The sequence below is a fragment of the Portunus trituberculatus genome, chromosome 19 (genome assembly GCF_017591435.1).
Source record: "Portunus trituberculatus isolate SZX2019 chromosome 19, ASM1759143v1, whole genome shotgun sequence".
Classification (NCBI taxonomy): Eukaryota; Metazoa; Arthropoda; class Malacostraca; order Decapoda; family Portunidae; genus Portunus; species Portunus trituberculatus.
Genome location: NC_059273.1, coordinates 150,001 through 169,914, shown reverse-complemented (window position 1 = coordinate 169,914; position 19,914 = coordinate 150,001). Strand labels below are relative to the sequence as shown.

At 40.8% G+C, this 19,914-nt stretch overlaps 3 protein-coding genes across 6 annotated transcripts in view; 1 reads left to right on the top strand and 2 right to left on the bottom strand.

Moving 5' to 3' along the window:
• The window catches only part of LOC123506066 (proton myo-inositol cotransporter-like), a 44,565-nt gene extending 40,397 nt beyond the window's left edge, over positions 1–4,168 (bottom strand). Inside the window, exon 1 of one of the 2 annotated variants that reach the window (XM_045257917.1) lies at positions 4,102–4,168. The gene's annotated coding sequence lies outside the window, so the exon portion shown is untranslated. Of the gene's footprint in view, positions 1–4,084 lie in introns of both variants that reach the window. The other variant, XM_045257916.1, reaches the window with a different exon arrangement.
• Positions 1–19,914, top strand: part of LOC123506070 — a 101,626-nt gene that overhangs the window by 52,774 nt on the left and 28,938 nt on the right. The window lies entirely within an intron of this gene.
• Positions 5,840–19,914, bottom strand: part of LOC123506068 (ras-related and estrogen-regulated growth inhibitor-like) — a 39,666-nt gene continuing 25,591 nt past the window's right edge. For all 3 annotated transcript variants that reach the window (XM_045257920.1, XM_045257919.1, XM_045257921.1), the window contains 3 exons: positions 16,778–16,851; positions 11,711–12,011; positions 5,840–6,983 (listed from right to left, as the gene is read on the bottom strand). In XM_045257920.1, the coding sequence (XP_045113855.1) occupies positions 6,769–6,983; positions 11,711–12,011; positions 16,778–16,851 (590 nt within the window). In that variant the 3' untranslated portion in view covers positions 5,840–6,768. The remainder of the gene's footprint in view (positions 6,984–11,710; positions 12,012–16,777; positions 16,852–19,914) is intronic.

Sequence of the window (19,914 nt, the reverse complement as noted above, 5' to 3'; positions counted from 1 at the left end):
TCTCCAGACAAGAGAATGGAAATCACAGCTATTAATAAAACAAGGCTTGCTTTACACTAATAATTTTTCAGCCAGGCGATCAGAACCACTTGGTTTAGAAATCAAAATAGTTCATTTAGGCTGCCTTCACACGAACGACTTTCGCCGGTCTGGCACATGCCGCACAGTTTAATTGACTCTATGATTGAACTGTACCACTGTACCTATTCACAAGGACTTGCAATCTTGCCGTTCCGACAGACGTACTGCAAGACTGCAACGGTAGAAATGCCACTTAACGGTTTCGGTGGTTAATGGTTAAAGCATATAAGCCCTAGCTAACGTTTCCCTCCCTCCGCGGGAAACTCTAGCTAAGCACGGAACCCTCTCCAGCCAGTGGTGACTGGCCACACAATCGTTGAGATGCCAGACAACGGCTCTACAAGTTGTGCATGTCGAGGGCATGCTCAACGGGGAGTCGGGGAGTCGCATCTGACAATAGGTTCAGGGGCAGAGAGAACGTTTGTCAACTTGAATGTGATGTCGACACAAGACCTTAAGGCGGTGTCACACTAGCACTTTTTCCGTTGATTAATGCGATTTCCGTCTATTTCTCAACGTTCCGCATGAACTTATCGCATGAATTTGTCACACAATGTGGATCATTTCCGTCTGCAAATTTTCCGCCTGTTTACATACCAAGACCAAGACCACAAGACTTGCCGCGTCTCCTCAACCTGCTTCTACGTGCATTGGTTCTACCACTAACCATGAACGCATCCATGCACGCTTTTTGGTTTGTTTAGCTCGTCTAAGTTTCGTAATACACAGTATTACGTTCAGAGCAGCGTATCTTTGCCGCAGTGTGGCCTCCATGTTTGTTTACATTGTCGTTCTGTGTTGGCGGGAAGTGACGACGAAACACCGTTTGTGTGTGACAGGCCGCAGCCAAAATATTGTCGATTTTCTGAAAAACGACGGAAAAAGTGCTAGTGTGGCAGGGCAACCGTGCGGCGTGAATGGCCATTGTGTGTTGTGGGGACTTGTGTATTCAAAGATAGGGGGTAGGAAGCAAGGAATAAGAAATAACTGCATGTGGCTGATATCAATGATGTATGTCTCCTCGTCGTGGACTATCTCAGGAAGAGTGCTGCCTACCTGGATTATGGGGACATATGACGATGAGTGTCCGGGGGGGAACCCACTGTTTAGCTAAACTTGTGTCAGAAAAAAAGCGCTTTTTTTCTTTAACACCCAACCAACGGAATTTATAATTTTACAAATTCCCTGGATTTAGGGATATTCACCCAAAAATCCCTTTAATGTATAAATTACTTAACCTAACCTAACCTAATTAAGTTTTCTCTGTACCAATCAGAAAATTTTTGAAGATAAAAGAAGTCAGACGTTCTGTGAAGTTCCCTCGTGATCTGTGTACTTCCTGAATGGTAGGTTGTGTCTGAAAAGACGTAGAGAAGTGTAGGATGGTATCATCAGCGTAGGAGTGGATAGGACAAGAGTTTTGGTTCAGATCATTGATGGATAATAAAAAGAAAGTGGGTGACAGGACAGAACCTTGAAGAATACCAATATTAATAGATTTAGGAAAAGAACAATGGCCGTCTACCACAATAGCAATAGAACAGTTAGAAACTTGAGATGTAGTTAATTGTGTAGTTGTAGAGAGAATAGAAGACGCAGAAGGATACTTTGAAGATCGAAGTTTTGTGCAAGACTATATATCAAAAGTTTTTAATATATCTAAGGCAGTAACAAAAGTGCCACCGAAATCTCTAAAAGAGGATGACTGAGACTCACTAAGGAAACCAGATCATCAGTAGAACGTCCTTGACGGAGGCCGTATTGAAGATCAGATAGAAAATTGTGAAGTGATTGATGTTTATGAATATTTCTGTTGAAGAGAGATTAAAGAAAAAAAAACTAGATAAGCAGGATATTACAATAATTTAGAGAGCGTTTGAGGAATTAGAACGATGATCCTTTTTATGAATAGGCTGAATATAGGTAAACTTAATTTCAATAAGAAGTTAAGGTAGAGGTCGATAGACAGAGTTGAAAGAGTTGGACAAGGCAGTGTAAACATGGAGGTACAGTTTCTGAGAACAATGGGCGGGACTCCATCATATCCATAAGTCTTTCGAAGATTTAAACCAGCGAGGGCTTGGAAAACATCATTGCGAAAAGGGGGAAGATAGGGAGGAACAACACCAGAATCATCCAAGGTAGAGTTTTTAGCAAAGGTTAGAGAGGAGAGTTTAGCTATAGAAACAGAAGAGATGGCAGTGGTGCCGCAAGGATGAAATAAAGGAGGCAAAGATGAAGTAAAGTTATTGAAGATGTTTTTAGCCAAATACCAAAAGTCTCTAGGGGGATTGGATCTTGAAGTATTTTTACATTTCTTATTAATAAAGAAGTTTTTGGTAACTTGGAAGACAGACTTGGCATGATTCCTGGCAGAAATATAAAGAGCGTGATATTCAAGTAATGGAAGGGTCTGATATTTTTTGTGAGTCATCTCTTTATCATGTATAGCACGAGGACAGTCTATGTAAACCAAGGTTTGGAAGGTTTATGTCGAAAAAAAAAATAAATAAAGAATGTATGTCTCCTTGTCAGACGCTATCACGTCTGTTATGTGCTCAGCATAGACACAACGTACACAACTGTTATAACTCTGTACAGGAGCCTTATCAGTCCATGTATAGAGTTTGCTTCACATGGGGGTTTTGGGGGCTCCACACACATTATTCTCTCAGATAGAGAATAATTGAAAGCTTTTCGTTTTATCAACTCCTCTCCTTTGACCGACTATCTTCAGACTCTTTTTTACCGCTGCAATGATGCATCTCTTGTTATCTTTTACCGCTATTTTCATGTCAATTGCTCTTCTGTCTTGCTAACTACATGCTTCCCCTCCTCTTGCAGCCTACTTGCACAAGACTCTTCATTCTCTCACCTCTATTGTGACCATATCTCTAACGCATGAATTAACCAATACTTCCAATCATTCATCCCTTTCTCTGGTAAACTGTTGAACTCCCTGCTTACTTCTGTATTTCTATCTACTTATGACCTGAATTCATTTAGATGGGAGATTTCGAGACATTTATCCCATTCCTTTGGTTAACTTTATTGACCCTTTTTTGGTGATTGGCATGTTAGTGGGCCTTTTTGATTAATGGTCGGTTTTCCCCGACATGGAAAATATCTCTGAAAAAGATCCTTATGGGTAACATTAAGGTAGTCCGAAGGTGGAGGAGAGGGAAGAACAAGCTCTAAACCATCCAAAGTAGATTCTTAGAAAAGGTTTGATTTAAGAGTTCAACTTTAGAAAGTGATGTGATAGTAGTGATGCCACCTAGTTAAAACAAAGGATGACAAGATGAACAAGCAAAAATTATAGCAGATGTTTTTGGTAAAGTTCCAAAACTCATGACGGGAGATAGAGTTAGGAGTTTTTGGCTTGTCAGTTTAGATAGGCGTAACTTTTAATTTAATATTTATAAGGTAGATTTAATTTGTGAAGTAGACCGATATCCGGCTTTTAGTACAAAGATGGTCAATATCAATACTATTTCTGTTAGAATTATCGAAGAAAATATTCAATGAGGCAAAGTTCCGACGGCGCTAATCGCTTACGTAGCAAAATTATGTTTCAGTGTAACTTTTGATGTATTATATTAACTAAGGATTTAATTACCATTTCTAGTGATTAGCTGTGCCAAACACAAACCACGGCAGCGCTGCCATCCACGCATCTTTCGTTAAGGATTTTTTTTTTTTTTTTTTTTTTTTGTGTGTGTCGTAAAAGATTATTCATTATACAGTTGAATTTTAGGATTTATTATCATTCATATGTGAATTATTCATTACACTATAGGTGGTGCATGACGTTCCTGTTTCAACTTATTTTCTTGATTTATTTGTCAATGTATATATATTGTGGGCGAGAAAGATTATTTCTTGTTACTTTTATTTACATTCAACATCTCTTAATTTACCCATCCCATGTTAATACCAGCAACTTACATTAATAACTTATCTGTTGTCAGCTCATACGTAATAAACGTGATAAACAACTTACCACAATGGGAAACTTACACACGACTACGGACGATGGTTGGGAGACATATGATGAAAACTGTCCACCCGTCACTGCGTTAACCAACACTGGAGCAGAATTTGGAATGGTTTTGAGATAAAAGATACTATTGATAATACTATCTCTTTATGAAGGTCATAACAATATTAACACGACACTTAGAATAATCTATTATTACAATAGCACCTGTGCAAAGAACGCGTCCAGTGTAAGGAGTTAAAAAATAAGAGCTAATTAGGTAGAGGAAGGCAAAACTAAATCGAGTCAATTGATTTTAATGGCTAAAACACCACATTATCTATCAGTCTGGGCCCTTATTTCAAAATGTTTTGTTCTCTCATCAAAACTATTTTCAAAGGCCATGCAGATTTTATACTGTTGATGCAGAATCGTTGATAAACTGTTACAAAAAAATGTTGTCCAAGCTTAGCTGTGTCTGAGCTACTCATGCAGACACTCACTATAACCGCCGCCTCGAGAAATGCGATAGGGCGTTGCATGGGAATTCCCCGTGTCGCCATTATCACCGTCTATTTCTTTCTCTAACCCCGCTTAACTTACGTAATTTCTGCCTCTGTCTTTCTTTCTCTCTCTTTGTGTTTCTATATAAATTGGTGTACTTCCGAAGTTATTTCCGGAATTATTACAACTTTTGTTCCACACCACCACTGAGATAAAAATCAAAGAGTGTTTTCTGCATAAAGGTTTCGTTTCTCACATTCATAAACGTGGCATATGAGCTGGGGAGGGCGACATTGTCGCTTCCATCACTACACCGTCAGTGGAGGAAATTCTTGGCGTCGCAGACACGTTCTCGCTATAGATCATTCATCTGCTTCAAGCTTGCCAAGCTAAGGCAGTTTTTTTTACAACGTCAATAGATACTTCTTGGAAGAAAAGGCAAACGGAGCACCTATACTGCCGGTGATCTGTGGAGAAGTGGCATATCGGGAGGGTTTCCATGGTTTCCACGCCCTATCCGCTATTTCTCACAGCGGCGAGCATAGTCACATTGTCTCAGAAGGCCACGGTGCTTAGTCATGCTCCGAGTACTTCACTTAAAAATATATCTCTTCAGATAAAAAAGAATTATTAAGACTGTAGTACTCGTAAATCACAATAAAAAGGAGTATAAAATGTTACATGACTTGAGATTCAGTAAGACTATGTATGATTGTAGTATACCAATTCCATTAAGCTGGACAGGCAAATCAAACCGGTTTTCTCCATGACTTCACGAATTACCATCCTCTATCTGCTAATATCAGTGCGATAATGTTAATTCATAATGTGTAAGAAAATAATATCAATTCCCATGCACTTGTCTGTTTTTATTTATTATGAAATTTTTTTTGGTAAAAGCCGTACGTGGAGAAATTAATTTGTTCATTACTTCCCTTGTAAAAGGTATGATATTTTCTTAGCAATCCTAGTCTTATTAATTTGTTTCATTCTATTTATTTATTTTCCATAATATCAAATGAATCAAGCTTCAAACATTCACATGTCTCCACTAAACTTGTATGCAAGGATAAACTGGATGAGTCTTGAAAATTTATATAATTCTTATGATAAATCTGTCATCTTATATTACACACTGCGCCTCCACCTACTGTACTCTATAAACACCACACGTCACCAAACCATCAAACATTCATACCTGTAATCTACAATCAACAACAGCCGTCAATTATACCTCTCTCTTTGCACTGTAGCTATTTAGTTTTTCCTCTAACATTATAACACCAACATACACTTATACTTTTCCTTTAAAACATTTCATACATATCAGTGGCATATGTATTACAACTTCTCATTCCATTACACTGTACGCAGTTTCTTTCCTTCATAAAAGTTTAAAAACAAAGTGTAAAGTATTAGAATTAAGCCATCTAGCCATGAAGTAAGGTCTTATTATTTGTGACATCCTCTGATTTCGCTTTGTGTGTGCGAGCTTTCTGCACGTCCCTTGATTTACCATAATTGAAAAAGTAGTTGTCACTGGAAACACATTCCCGGAAGACAATAAAAGAACACTTTGGGCACTGGAGAAAATGCATGACTTGAGTATTGATAAAACATATATTGAGCATTACTAACAAGCAGTCATCCAATAAGTATCAAATATCACACACACACACACACACACACACACACACACACACACACACACACACACACACACACACACACACACACACACACACACACACACACACACACACACCTCTTCTACCATTACTTTAATATGTATTAATTCTTACTTAAGCACAAGTCCTATTGCTGATCTATCAGTCATATTTCTTATCATCACCGCAATAATTGTAGTGCTGCAGTTCTTGAACCAGTATTTTGAAACGATATGTTCTCTTATAAGGCTTAATTTTAAAGGCAACAGAGATGATCATTCGGGTTCACATGGAACAATTCTTCTTAAATTATCACTAGAATCATGAAAACATCCTTTACAACCTATATAACTTCTGCTAGTTCCTGTTAAAAAATATATGATAAAAGGCGCCGAAATACTTGAGAATGTGATATTCAGATCTATTGAGGAGAACGCCCGCGGTACAAGTATCAGTTGGAGGATAGAAATTATTACTATGTTCCCGGGTAAAAGAGAGGCGTCAATCTGAAGCTCACTATAACATGAGGTTCAAGAGTCAGTCCTTAGGTAAGGCCGAGTCGCTTTTCCCTCGCACGTATATTCGCGTCGCCTTACTCCCCAAAACTCTGTCCAGCAGCGACGTCTTGTTCCTCTTGCGCATATTCTGCACCTCCTTAAACACTTCGTGGAAAGCGTTTGCCACCTGCATTACGTGTTCTGACGCTGCCACCTCACAGAAGAAACACTCCAGGTCTTTGGCCAAGATCTCACCTGCAACATGGTAAACGGTGGTTACTTTATATACTTCATCACCAACAAAAGCAACAACAATAATACGTAACAATGTAATATGTTAATTAGGTGTGTGTGTGTGTGTGTGTGTGTGTGTAAATCACCATTCACCACGGTAGCCTGCTGGTCATCCAGCTAGCCTTCCTCATTACGAAGCGACCTCAGAGCTCATAGACCGATCTTCGGGTAGGACTGAGTAGGACTGAGACCACAACACACTCCACACACCGAGAATGCGAGGCCACAACCCCTTGAGTTACATCCCGTGCCTACTTGCTACCAGGTGAACAGAGGCTACACAGTTTAAGAGGCTTGCCCATTTGCCTTGCCGCACCTGGGAACCTCGAACCCGGGCCCTCTCGATCATGAGCCGGATGTGCTAACCACAACACTACGCGGTGTGTGTGTGTTTCACTGTTTGATCTGCTGCAGTCTCTGACGAGACAGCCAGACGTTACCCTACGGAACGAGCTCAGAGCTCATTATTTCCGATCTTCGGATAGGCCTGAGATCAGGCACACACCACACACCGGGACAACAAGGTCACAACTCCTCGATTTACATCCCGTACCTACTCACTGCTAGGTGAACAGGGGCTACACGTGAAGGAGACACACCCAAATATCTCCACCCGGCCGGGGAATCGAACCCCGGTCCTCTGGCTTGTGAACCCAGCGCTCTAACCACTGAGCTACCGGGCCGTGTGTGTGTGTGTGTTTTACGGTAAGGCCTATAGCGCCTGTAGGCACACTTGAAGAGTGTATGGGAAGCGCTGTTCAGCTGTGCCATTAGTGGCACAGGCAATTTTATTTAAAGTGGTACCCATATTAGGGCCCATATCACTGCCCAAGCTCATCTTGAGTGTAACCATCTAGAACCTGGGTATCATGGTGATATGTAGGTAACTTTAAACCACTCGACAAATGGCAAAGTGTTTTAAGGCTGTACGTGGTGGGATTCGAACCTACGCGTGGACGTCTGCCCGATCCCACGCTCACCACCTTATCCACTATGTGTGTGTGTGTGTGTAATTCACCACCACGGTCGTCTGTTGGTCACCCAGCCAGTCTTCCCATTACGGAGCGAGCTCAGAGCTCATAGACCGATCTTCGGGTAGGACTGAGACTACAACATACACTCCACACACCGGGAAACCGAGGCCACAACCCCTCGAGTTACATTCCGTACCTATTTACTGTTAGGTGAACAGGGGTTACACATTAAGAGGCTTGCCCATTTGCCTCACCGCCCGGGGACTCGAACCCGGCCCTCTCGATTGTGAGTCGAGCCTGCTAACCTCTACACTACGCGGTGTGTGTGTGTGTGTGTGTAATTCACCACGGTCGTCTGCTGGTCACCCAGCCAGTCTTCCCCATTACGGAACGAGCTCAGAGTTCATAGACCGATCTTCGGGTAGGACTGAGACCACAACACACTCCACACACCAGGAAAGCGAGGCCACAACCCCTCGAGTTACATCCCGTACCTATTTACTGCTAGGTAAACATTGGCCACACATTAAGAGGCTTGACCATTTGCCTCGCCGCGCCGGGACTCGAACCTGACCCTCTCGATTGTGAGTCGAGCGTGCTAACCACTACACTACGCGGTGTGTGTGTGTGTGTGTTTAATGATTACTTTCCATCACCAACAAAACTGTTTCACTTCACGGATACATCATAAAATTACCCAATATATACATATATAGTATATAAATAAATACATACATACATGCTTACATAATTACAACATATGTGATAAAATACTTCCAACAAGGAAAAGAAGTATCTTAATATCTTGCATGGACAACAAAACTCTGTCAGTTTATGGTATAAAACAAACCACAGATCCTTTGATGTATAAATTAAGGAGATAAAGATGACATGGCCTAATTGGCAGAGAAAATAGAGAAGGGAGAGGAGGAGGAGGAGGAGGAGGAGGAGGAGGGGAGTAAAAAAGAAGAGTAAAGGAAAAAAAAATATATAGATAAGCATCATCAAGGGTATTACTTCCTGTCTATAAGCATTGTCTTCAAAGACACACAGCCGAAGCGTTTTTAAGAACACTATAAATGCTTCTACTTTAGTGATGGCAAGTGTTGTGTGTGGCATCAATCCATTATGGTAGGAGCCACAGCTAAATATGCATGTGGATTGAGAGGTAGTTTATCGTCCCTATACTGTGAATAACAGCAACTCTCGTGTCATGCTATCTTTGGAACATGTTCTGAAACACGTCTGCTCCGCATCTCTACTACTTTAAAAATTGCACAAGTTCAGTAACACTGGATTTTAAAGATGCCTATACGGTTTTTGTGATAAGTTAACAAGATTTCTACGTTATCAAAAGGGGACATACCCTTGAAAATCTGGCTTATCATCCATGTGGCCTTTGAAAAATAGACGCAGCCGGAGAACAATGTTTCAGGATATGGTTCTTAGGGAGTCGTCTACGTCGTTAGGATCCTCACTGAATCTCACTCGGAAATCGCAAGAAATTGTGAACACGTTTTCAATAATTTCGACGTCTTCACCTTGATTCCTTTGAACAGATCCTATTGGAAGATAAAATCGGAATTTTTAAAAGTTCATATATATATATATATATATATATATATATATATATATATATATATATATATATATATATATATATATATATATATATATATATATATATATATATATATGCTAGCTTTTACGTCCGATATTTCTATACTACTAGTGCTAAGACAGAGCCTCCTGACGGAGGACTTGATTTTGCCATATGGGAACCGTTACCCCAAGTGGATGCCCTTTCTAACTTCGGACCGTGGCCAGGATTCGAACCTATGAGCTTGGATAATAATTGACCCTGCTGCCCCCAAAGTGCGTATGGTACCACTGTACCACGGCAACCCCTATATATAAATAAATAGATAAATAAATGAATAAATAAATATATATATACATACATATATATATATATATATATATATATATATATATATATATATATATATATATATATATATATATATATATATATATATATACACTCTTGAAAATCCTGATTTTATCTTTCCAATAGAGCCTGTTCGAAGTAATCAAGGTGAAAACGTCGACATATTGAAAGTTAAAGATAATTTTTGCAGCCATTCAAAATAACCACTATACGTATATGTTTTGTTTTCCTTTATCTTAGGTCGACTGATCTGCTGGTATTATCCTTACGAAGTATGGTAAGTGGGAGGCAATGCTCGTATTCTAAAACACTTCCACAGTTACCCATTTGTTACAGTGTCTAGATAAATTTAGTATGCATAATGATAGATGGGTACACTGTTTCAGAGAGGTGTAGCATCCCATAAAAGGAAAGCACCCTAACACACACACACACACACACACACACACACACACACACACACACACACACACACACACACACACACAACTAATATAGCTTATAGATCCCTCTCACCTTGACAACTATTTTGGTCAACACGAACACTGCCACTTAAAGACTCTACGTCATTGCTTCCCATCATGGTGTGTGTGTGTGTGTGTGTGTGTGTGTGTGTGTGTGTGTGTGTGTGTGTGTGTGTGTGTGTGTGTGTGTGTGTGTGTGTGTGTGTACCTAAGGATTATAAGTTATGAAGTCAGTACAGAAGCTGAAGGTAGTGACACTCACGCAAGAAGAAACGTGGTAGTATTAAGCTTATAATCACATTTGAAATATCTTGTGCAAGCAAGGACTGTCCATTAAGACTCAATTTTTCACAATAAAGCGACACGGACGAGTGATGTGGGTGAGGGCGTGTAAGGAGGGACACAACATACCTTACCTAAAGATTGACAAGTTTTGAAAAAGACGATTCATCTGTCCCACACTGTCTTAGGTTAGAACTCAGTTGAGGCAGTTATGCCAACTATTATTTATTGACTATGACATCAAAGCAAAGGCATAAGTATGATATTACCCTGAGAGAAAAAAAAAAAAAAAGAGATGGGCCAGACATGTGGCCAGAGCAGTTGATAAAATTTAGAGGAAAAAAATAATTGTGCCTTTACCTTATAAATACAAGAAAATCAGATAGAAGCTGGAGATCAGACTAGAAAATGTTTGCCAAAATCTTCAGAAATTGACTCAGTACAGTGGTGATAATATGTGCTCATGGAGATGGTTGTGGTTATGTCTACGCCAACTCTCTCTCTCTCTCTCTCTCTCTCTCTCTCTCTCTCTCTCTCTCTCTCTCTCTCTCTCTCTATGTGTGTGTGTGTGTGTGTGTGTGTGTGTGTGTGCGCGTGTGACATACAGAACATACAGAACGGTGTGCGAAGCACTACGATCTGCAGTTGGTGTGTGAAGAGCAGCACACACACACACACACACACACACACACACACACACACACACACACACACACACCGCGCCGGGAATCGAACCCGGCCCTCGACTCACAATCGAGAGGGCCGGGTTCGAATCCCGGCGCGGCGAGGCAAATGGGCAAGCCTCTTAATGTGTAGCCCCTGTTCACCTAGCAGTAAATAGGTACGGGATGTAATTCGAGGGGTTGTGGCCTGGCTTTCCCGGTGTGTGGAGTGTGTTGTGGTCTCAGTCCTACCCGAAGATCGGTCTATGAGCTCTGAGCTCGCTCCGTAATGAGGAAGACTGGCTGTGTGACTAGCAGACGACCGTGGTGAATTACACACATGGCCCTAGCATACCTTCCTCGGTGGACACTTGTCTGAGGTGCACCATGTCCGCCTTGTTGGCCAGGAGCACCATTGGAGGCCCTAGAGTCGGAGAAATATCGCCGCCCATTCCACCAGACGGAGGGAGAGGCGGCGTAGGCGTGAGTGTGGCGGCGCTGCTTAAGCCACTTCCACGTCCTCCCGCCTTGCGCTCACATATGTGGAGCCTTACCCGCTTAACCCAGTTAAAACTTTGGCGGTCCGTAATGGAGTAAACAAGTAGAAAACCGTCAGCCCAGTTGATGGTCTCCTGCGACGGTAGCGCCTCCATTGTCTGAAAAAAGTGGTGATTAGGTCTGAATCTCTGAATATCATATATATATATATATATATATATATATATATATATATATATATATATATATATATATATATATATATATATATATATATATATATGTGTGTGTGTGTGTGTGTGTGTGTGTGTGTGTGTGTGTGTTTTAGCTCTATTGACTCGGTAGTGACAATCTGGATGCTGAGTCTATTTCAGTCATTCATCTCTCTACGTGAGAACCAGTTTTCATATAAATAAGAACATAATAAAGGTAATGCAAAATCTATAACAGAATAAAAACACACACACACACACACACACACACACACACACACACACACACACACACACATATATATATATATATATATATATATATATATATATATATATATATATATATATATATATATATATATATATATATATATATATATATATATATATATATATATATATATATATATATATATATATATATATATATATATATATATATATATATATATATATATCACTTGTTTAATCAATGAAAAAGCTTTATTTAGAGAAAATAATGAATACTATGGAAGGATGAATCTCATATCAAGCCAATACTTATAGACAATGACGAGACAAAATCAACTAATCTATTTATCTAATCTAGCGGTTATGACTTCTGACACTATAGCTTGTTGATATACCGTTTGACACACACACACACACACACACACACACACACACACACACACACACACACACGCGGTAGCTCAGTGGTTAGAGCGCTGGCTTCACAAGCCAGAGGACCGGGATTCGATTCCCGGCCGGGTGGAGATATTTGGGTGTGTCTCCTTTGACGTGTAGCCCCTGTTCACCTAGCAGTGAGTAGGTACGGGATGTAAATTGAGGAGTTATGACCTTGTTGTCCCGGTGTGTGGTGTGTGCCTGGTCTCAGGCCTATCCGAAGATCGAAAATAATGAGCTCTGAGCTCGTTCCGTAGGGTAACGTCTGGCTGTCTCGTCAGATATTGCAGCAGATCAAACAGTGAAACACACACACACACTCTCTCTCTCTCTCTCTCTCTCTCTCTCTCTCTCTCTCTCTCTCTCCTCGCAAAATTTTCATTCATACTAGACATAAGTCAGAAAAGAAAGAGAGGAGCAGGAAGAAGAAGGAAAAGAAGAGAGCAACAAAATAAGTAACAACAGCAGTAGCAACAATAACAACATTAACATCAACAGTAACAATAACAACAATAACAACATTAATGGTAGTGTTCCATTAAGCAAATTATAATGATGACAACGGCTCCTTTTGCCTTCCGACGCTATATAATGTATAGTGATGGGGTATTGGTACCAGAGAGAGAGAGAGAGAGAGAGAGAGAGAGAGAGAGAGAGAGAGAGAGAGAGAGAGAGAGAGAGAGAGAGAGAGAGAGAGAGAGGGTGAGCGCAAAGGCAATAAAAGAAAAAAAAAGTAACGTAAGGGAAAATGAGAAGAATAATAAAGTGATATAGGGGAAAAGAAAGAGAAGATAGGACGGAAAGTAGAAAGGAACTTTTGTCTTTGCTACTGCTTACATTTCTTGAGATAGAGTCACTTATCATGAATGTCTTGTGAAGGGTGGCACAACACGTTTGCTGCTGATGTTTGCCAATCCAATGACGTCTTTGAGAATGAGGAGGAGGAGGAGGAGGAGGAGGAGGAGGAGGAGGAGGAGGAGGAGGAGGAGGAGGAGGAGGAGGAGGAGGAGGAGGAGGAGGAAGAGGAAGAGGAAGAGGAAGAGGAAGATAAGGAGGAGGAAGAGGAAGAGGAAGAAGAGGAAGACGAAAAAGAAGAGGAGGAGGAGGAGGCACTAAACTGAAGATGTAGACACCATCAAGTGAATATTTTGCTTCTAAACAAAGAGAGAATTTTAGAAACATCGAAGTGCCAACCAAGTGACATCTGCTCACATCTGCTCGCTTTATACTTTCTTCGTTCTTATTATGTTTCTCATATATATTTTTTTCTTTCTTATGTATTAAAAGTTTATGTACCTATATGTATATGCTCATTTTCCTTATCCATGTCCTCTTTTCCTGCTGGTTTTCTTTTCTACTTTGTGTGTGTGTGTGTGTGTGTGTGTGTGTGTGTGTGTGTGTGTGTGTGTGTGTGTGTGTGTGTGTGTGTGTGTGTGTGTGTGTGTGTATCCCTTTCTCTCTCTCTCTCTCTCTCTCTCTCTCTCTCTCTCTCTCTCTCTCTCTCTCTCTCTCTCTAATAGTACTGATACTGGGCTCTGAGGGACTTAATAAATATAGATATGTATGTAAATTTAAAGAAAAGTAATCCAACATTCTTTCAAAAAGAATTAAAAAAAATGGTCATCCTCATCATCTGTACCACAACCACCACTAACAACAACAACAACAACAACAACAACAACAACAACAAGAATTCTGTAAATTTCATATAAAAACAACTCAAGTAACATCTTTCTAAAACAGCAACAAATATATTTTTTTCTTGATTGAATTTTATCTCGTACTTTATTTCTTTATACAACTCAAGAAACATATTTCATTTACACTGATAATCGAGTTAATCTCAACCATTACTGATCAAGAGAATTTTCCTGAGTGTCATCTGCTTCACTCATCACTTCATTTTCCATTAGAACTCACGAAACGGCTGAACACAGGAACATAAGAAAAAAGGGAAGTTACAACAAGCCGTCAGGCAAATGACAGCCATTTAATTTTTCATATATATTACCCGTTTCCATATATCCCTAATCACAGATCTGTGTAATTTACTTGAATCAAGGCTCCCTGATAAAACTACTGCATTAACAACTTGATTACTGAGAGTATTCCATATTGCATATGCCAACTCATTCTTTCCAATATTCCCTTATATCCATCTTTGTTAAGATTAAACCTATTATTTCTTTTCCTAACCTGATTATTGACCCTGAGATTATAACTGATGTCACCCTTACTATACCCCCATACCAACTCAAGACCATGAAATGCAAAGAGTTACCAAGGGTGAAATGTGCCACTCTTGTCTCCCTCCATGAAATAGTTGAAGTGCTGACAAGGTGAGACGCTGTTCATAGCGTAAGTCTCACCTGCAAAACTTTATCCACCATAATTAATTCCCGAGACGCGTGAAACTTCTTCCCGAGCGTCACATATGGTGCGCAGGTGTCTAGATGACGGAGCAGGCAGATTAGGAGGTCCGTGGTGAAGCCTCCGTTTGTTCATCTAAGACTCTAGATGGATTGAAGGATAGAGTCTCGTATATAGATCGACAATGAAAGATGGATAGGCAGCTAGACAGAAAGAAAATAGACTGAAAGATAGACATTAGATGGACAGGTGGACATATACATAGATAATTAGATAAATAATAAATTTTTTGGTCGTGCATTTATCATTATTTTTTGTTGTCTTCTCTCTCTCTCTCTCTCTCTCTCTCTCTCTCTCTCTCTCTCTCTCTCTCTCTCTCTCTCTCTCTCTCTCTCTCTCTCTCTCTCTCTCTCTCTCTCTCTCTCTCTCTCTCTCTCTCTCTCCCTACCTACCTACCTACCTACGTACCTACCAGCTTTCATCTGCCCTATATTTTTATCCTCCTTAAATCAACGTGAGGGCAACAGACTGCTGGTGTTCCTCTGCGGTCATTAAGAGAAAATATGTAGTGAGTTTATTCCTGAAGGCATTATTCTTGTGGCAGTGTAAGTCAGGCCTTTCATCACTTGCTGCCACAAAAGATTACGTGTCGGTGAAAATAGTAATACCGTAGTAAAAATACCCAAACGCCTTAACAAGATTTCTATATTTAGTGTAAGGACAACAGTATGCGTGTGTGTGTGTGTGTGTGTGTGTGTGTGTGTGTGTGTGTGTGTGTGTGTGTGTGTGTGTGTGTGTGTGTGTGTGTGTGTGTGTGTGTGTGTGTGTTTCTTCTCTCTCTCTCTCTCTCTCTCTCTCTCTCTCTCTCTCTCTCTCTCTCTCTCTCTCTCTCTAGCACAAAAATTACTTATCACCTTGGCCAAAATGAGTTACACGTCGAGAAAGGAATGAGTGCCAGTGTGAAAAAAAGTGAGTAATGGATATTATTCATTGCACCGATCCCTACTCCTGTCAACTCAACTGTTACCTCCTTCCCTTGCTCCTCTCTTTCTTCTTCTCTTTAACTCGAAGCTGACTGCCTTCCCACTCGTCACTTCCATCACCTTGCTTCCGTCATCCCTAAGCTCATCACTGCTAGCCACTTCATGCACTCAAACAGTTTGTTGCATCATTGGTCCTTTTTTCTCCTTTTCTTGTTTGTTAAAATTCTGAACTACCACTGCTACTGCTGCTACCATTGCTGCTACTAAGCTAAGGATACTATTACTACTGCTACTATCACATTATTTTTCACAAACATCAACCTCTCTCTCTCTCTCTCTCTCTCTCTCTCTCTCTCTCTCTCTCTCTCTCTCTCTCTCTCTCTCTCCTCCCACACCAAGACACATTTAGGTTTAGGTAGACGTTAATACATCGATCTTAAGCTGAAGCTCGGGACGGGAATAACCTTGGAATTTAGTTCGCTACGAATCCAAAAGTTGTGACCTTAAACTAAATATAGACGCGCTTACTATTTGAAGAACTCCTGGGTCCCCATTAGTGAGTGTTTACTTATATCTGCTCGTTTTCTCCTACATTTGGTCTCTGGTTACAAGTGACGCAGGCAGGTACACACACACACACACACACACACACACACACACACACACACACACACACACACATTTCTCTACCTTGTTACATGTGTCGAGGATTTCAAACAGCACTGGTTCCCCGTCCACCAAAATCTCATTCCTGTATCTCTGTTCTGAAAAGAAAAGATGAATGTTAAAATGGAAAGTATTGAGTACTATGCACTTAATATTACTATTACTAATTCTACTATTACTACTACTACTACTACTACTACTACTACTACTACTACTACTACTACTACTACTACTACTACTGCTACTATTATACTACTACTGCTGCTACTGCTGCTGCTGCTGCTAGTACTACTACTTCTACTATGTGTTACTAGTTCTGTAGTCAATGATGGTGGCAAAAACTACTACTTACTGCTGTTGCTGCTGCTGCTTGATGATGATAATGATAAAAATCAATTATTTGCCAAAAATATCTAACAAACTCTTATATCAGTCCAATCCAAATTGCTCTGTATATAATAGAGTTATGTAATTTTTTTCTTCTTATTTTTATTCGAGTGATGATTGTTCAGGCTCTGAAAGTTACTTGTGTTTTCAAGCATGTTTTCGTGGTTTTAGTGATAATTATACAAGTTCTAATGGGAGTTACTAGTATTTTTCACTGCTTTCATGGTTCTAGGGTTTTAATTTTGTTGACGCTACTTTATTGTCGGTGGCTGAGCAAATATAGCTTCTCCATGTTGTGAATATAAGTAAACTCTCTCTCTCTCTCTCTCTCTCTCTCTCTCTCTCTCTCTCACGTGAAATTTCGAGACGTTCCTCTAAGACAAGTAAATAAAGATGAAACAAAATATTTTGAGCCAAGGAATCGATACTTGGTCGAAGGGAATCTTAACGTTATTGAAGTTCTGTTTTGTCTTAGTCAAAGCGAACATTGATTGTCTGTTGTCTTACACCCTCGTTTTTTTTTTTTTTTCACAGACGGCATTCCCAAACGTTTTTGGCGTCTCAAATAATCTATATCTAACAATCCCAAGTAAAAATCACGATTATTGAAATGCGTGTTCATGTTTCTAGTGAAAGTTTAACAACGACTCCACATTACGAAGGGTGATCAAAAAGTAATTACAGTGAGACCATATATTTTCACAGTACAGAGATAAATCCAAATAGTAGCCTACATTCCTTCAAAATACTCCCCTCCTGCCTGTATGCAGCGTTCCATCCTCCTTCGCCACTTTATGAAGCAATCACAGTACTCAGAAGCCGATACACCTCGTAGCTCTGAATTGACTGCTCGTGCAAGATCTTGTATGTGATGAAACAGCTTCCCTGTGATCGCACCCTTGATTTTTGGAAACAACAAAAAATCACAGGAAGCAAGGTCCGGCGAGTAGGGTGGGTGGGGGAGAAGTGTGATCCCCTGCTGCTCCAGGAACTGCACAGTAAGACGAGCTTTGTTGGGGGCAGCATTGTCATGGTGCAGCAAAAGGCGCGATCGTCGCGCGACGGGTTGGTGCAGATTTGGCCTGATGTTCCAGGACTTTTTTATTTTTTTTTATTTTTTATATATACCATGTGGGCTTTTCACGGGAATTTATGGGCTAAAGGGGATACTTTTTGGGTATCCCCCTATCTCAAAGCCAACCCGCTAGGAAACCGTTGCCCCGAGTGAGGAAGCCCAACCTACACTCGGACCGTGGACAGGATTCGAACCCGTGCGCTTGGAGACAACTCGGATCCCAAAGCACGCATGGTTCCACTGTACCACGGCGGCTCCTTGACTTGAGAAAGGATGTGGTCAGTGTAGTACTGGGCTGTGATAGTTGAGTGTTGAGGCATTACATCCACACACATTGGTCCTTGAGAATTGAAGATGGTGAAAAGGCGCTTCTGCTGCGAAATCTTTCCTTCAAAATCTGAGGTCGAGGCTCTTCATCACTCAGCCACACCAAGTTAGACTGCTTGCCTCTGGTGGTGACGAAGGAAATCCAACACTCATCTCCAGTAGCAACATCTGAGAACCGTTTCGGACCATTTGGCTCGAATTCAGCCAGCCATAGACGACAAATCCGCACCCGTTCGCTCTTCTGCTCTTCCGTAAGCAAATGAGATATCCATCAAACACATTTCTTCTTCAGCCCTAAGTGTTCATGCACGATGTCATGTGCACTCCCATAACTGACACCAAGCTCCAAGGATAAGAATCGAAGAATAACAGTTGGATCTTCGTCAATGATGGAACGTGCACGGACCGTTGTTGCTTCGGTCACGGATGTGGAGGGCGGCCAGGACGATGATCATCTTCTAGCTGAATTTTTCCGGCTGTGAAAGCTCGAATCTAGCGGGAAACAGTTTCCAGTGATGGAGTAGACTCGGGAAAAACTTCCAATAATTCCCCTCTGATCTTCGTTACTTTTTTCCCGAGTTTCCACCTTGTGAAAGTGCAACCTTCTTTCGAAAAATCCAGGTATCCAGTTAGAGGCATAAACCAACAATGACGCAATCGCACAGCACAGCGAGAAAATGTAACCCAGACAAACAGCAACAAGCTCAAACACGTCACAACAGGCAATACTTGCTGCCCCTTGCTCCCCTCCCTCCCAGCATATATACGTAGTCTCTCAGCTACGAGTCCGACTGTCATTACTTTCTGATCACCCCTCGTACTAGTCGAAAACAATAAAGCACGTGAACTCATATTATACCATCTCTGTGACTTTAGAAGCAGTCCTGATGAGAGAACAAAGAGTTTAAAATTACGCAATAATTCTCAAAGGGGTGCGGGTCTCGGAGGAAGGCAGGGTAAGTGGAAAGAGGGATCTGAAATACCGTACCAAGGACACGGGGCGGACTGTAGTATATCTGTTCTCAGATGGTGGACTTGCCTGTGAGGTGATAGATGATTGGAGTCGCCTCTCTCTCTCTCTCTCTCTCTCTCTCTCTCTCTCTCTCTCTCTCTCTCTCTCTCTCTCTCTCTCTCTCTCTCTCTCTCTCTCTCTCTTCCAAAATAAAAATGTCCTCAACGCAGCAGGGAACCACAGACATTGTATGCAAGCTATGCTATTAATGCCAGATTTCATAGCGGCAGTGACAGAATGAGAGCGTAGGAGGAAAAAGTGTATATGTACACAAACAGTAGCAACGAAACAAGACTATTTCCTTCCACAGTTACACATTACGTTCGTTACTCTCAATATGCAGTCGATAGTTCATATTTA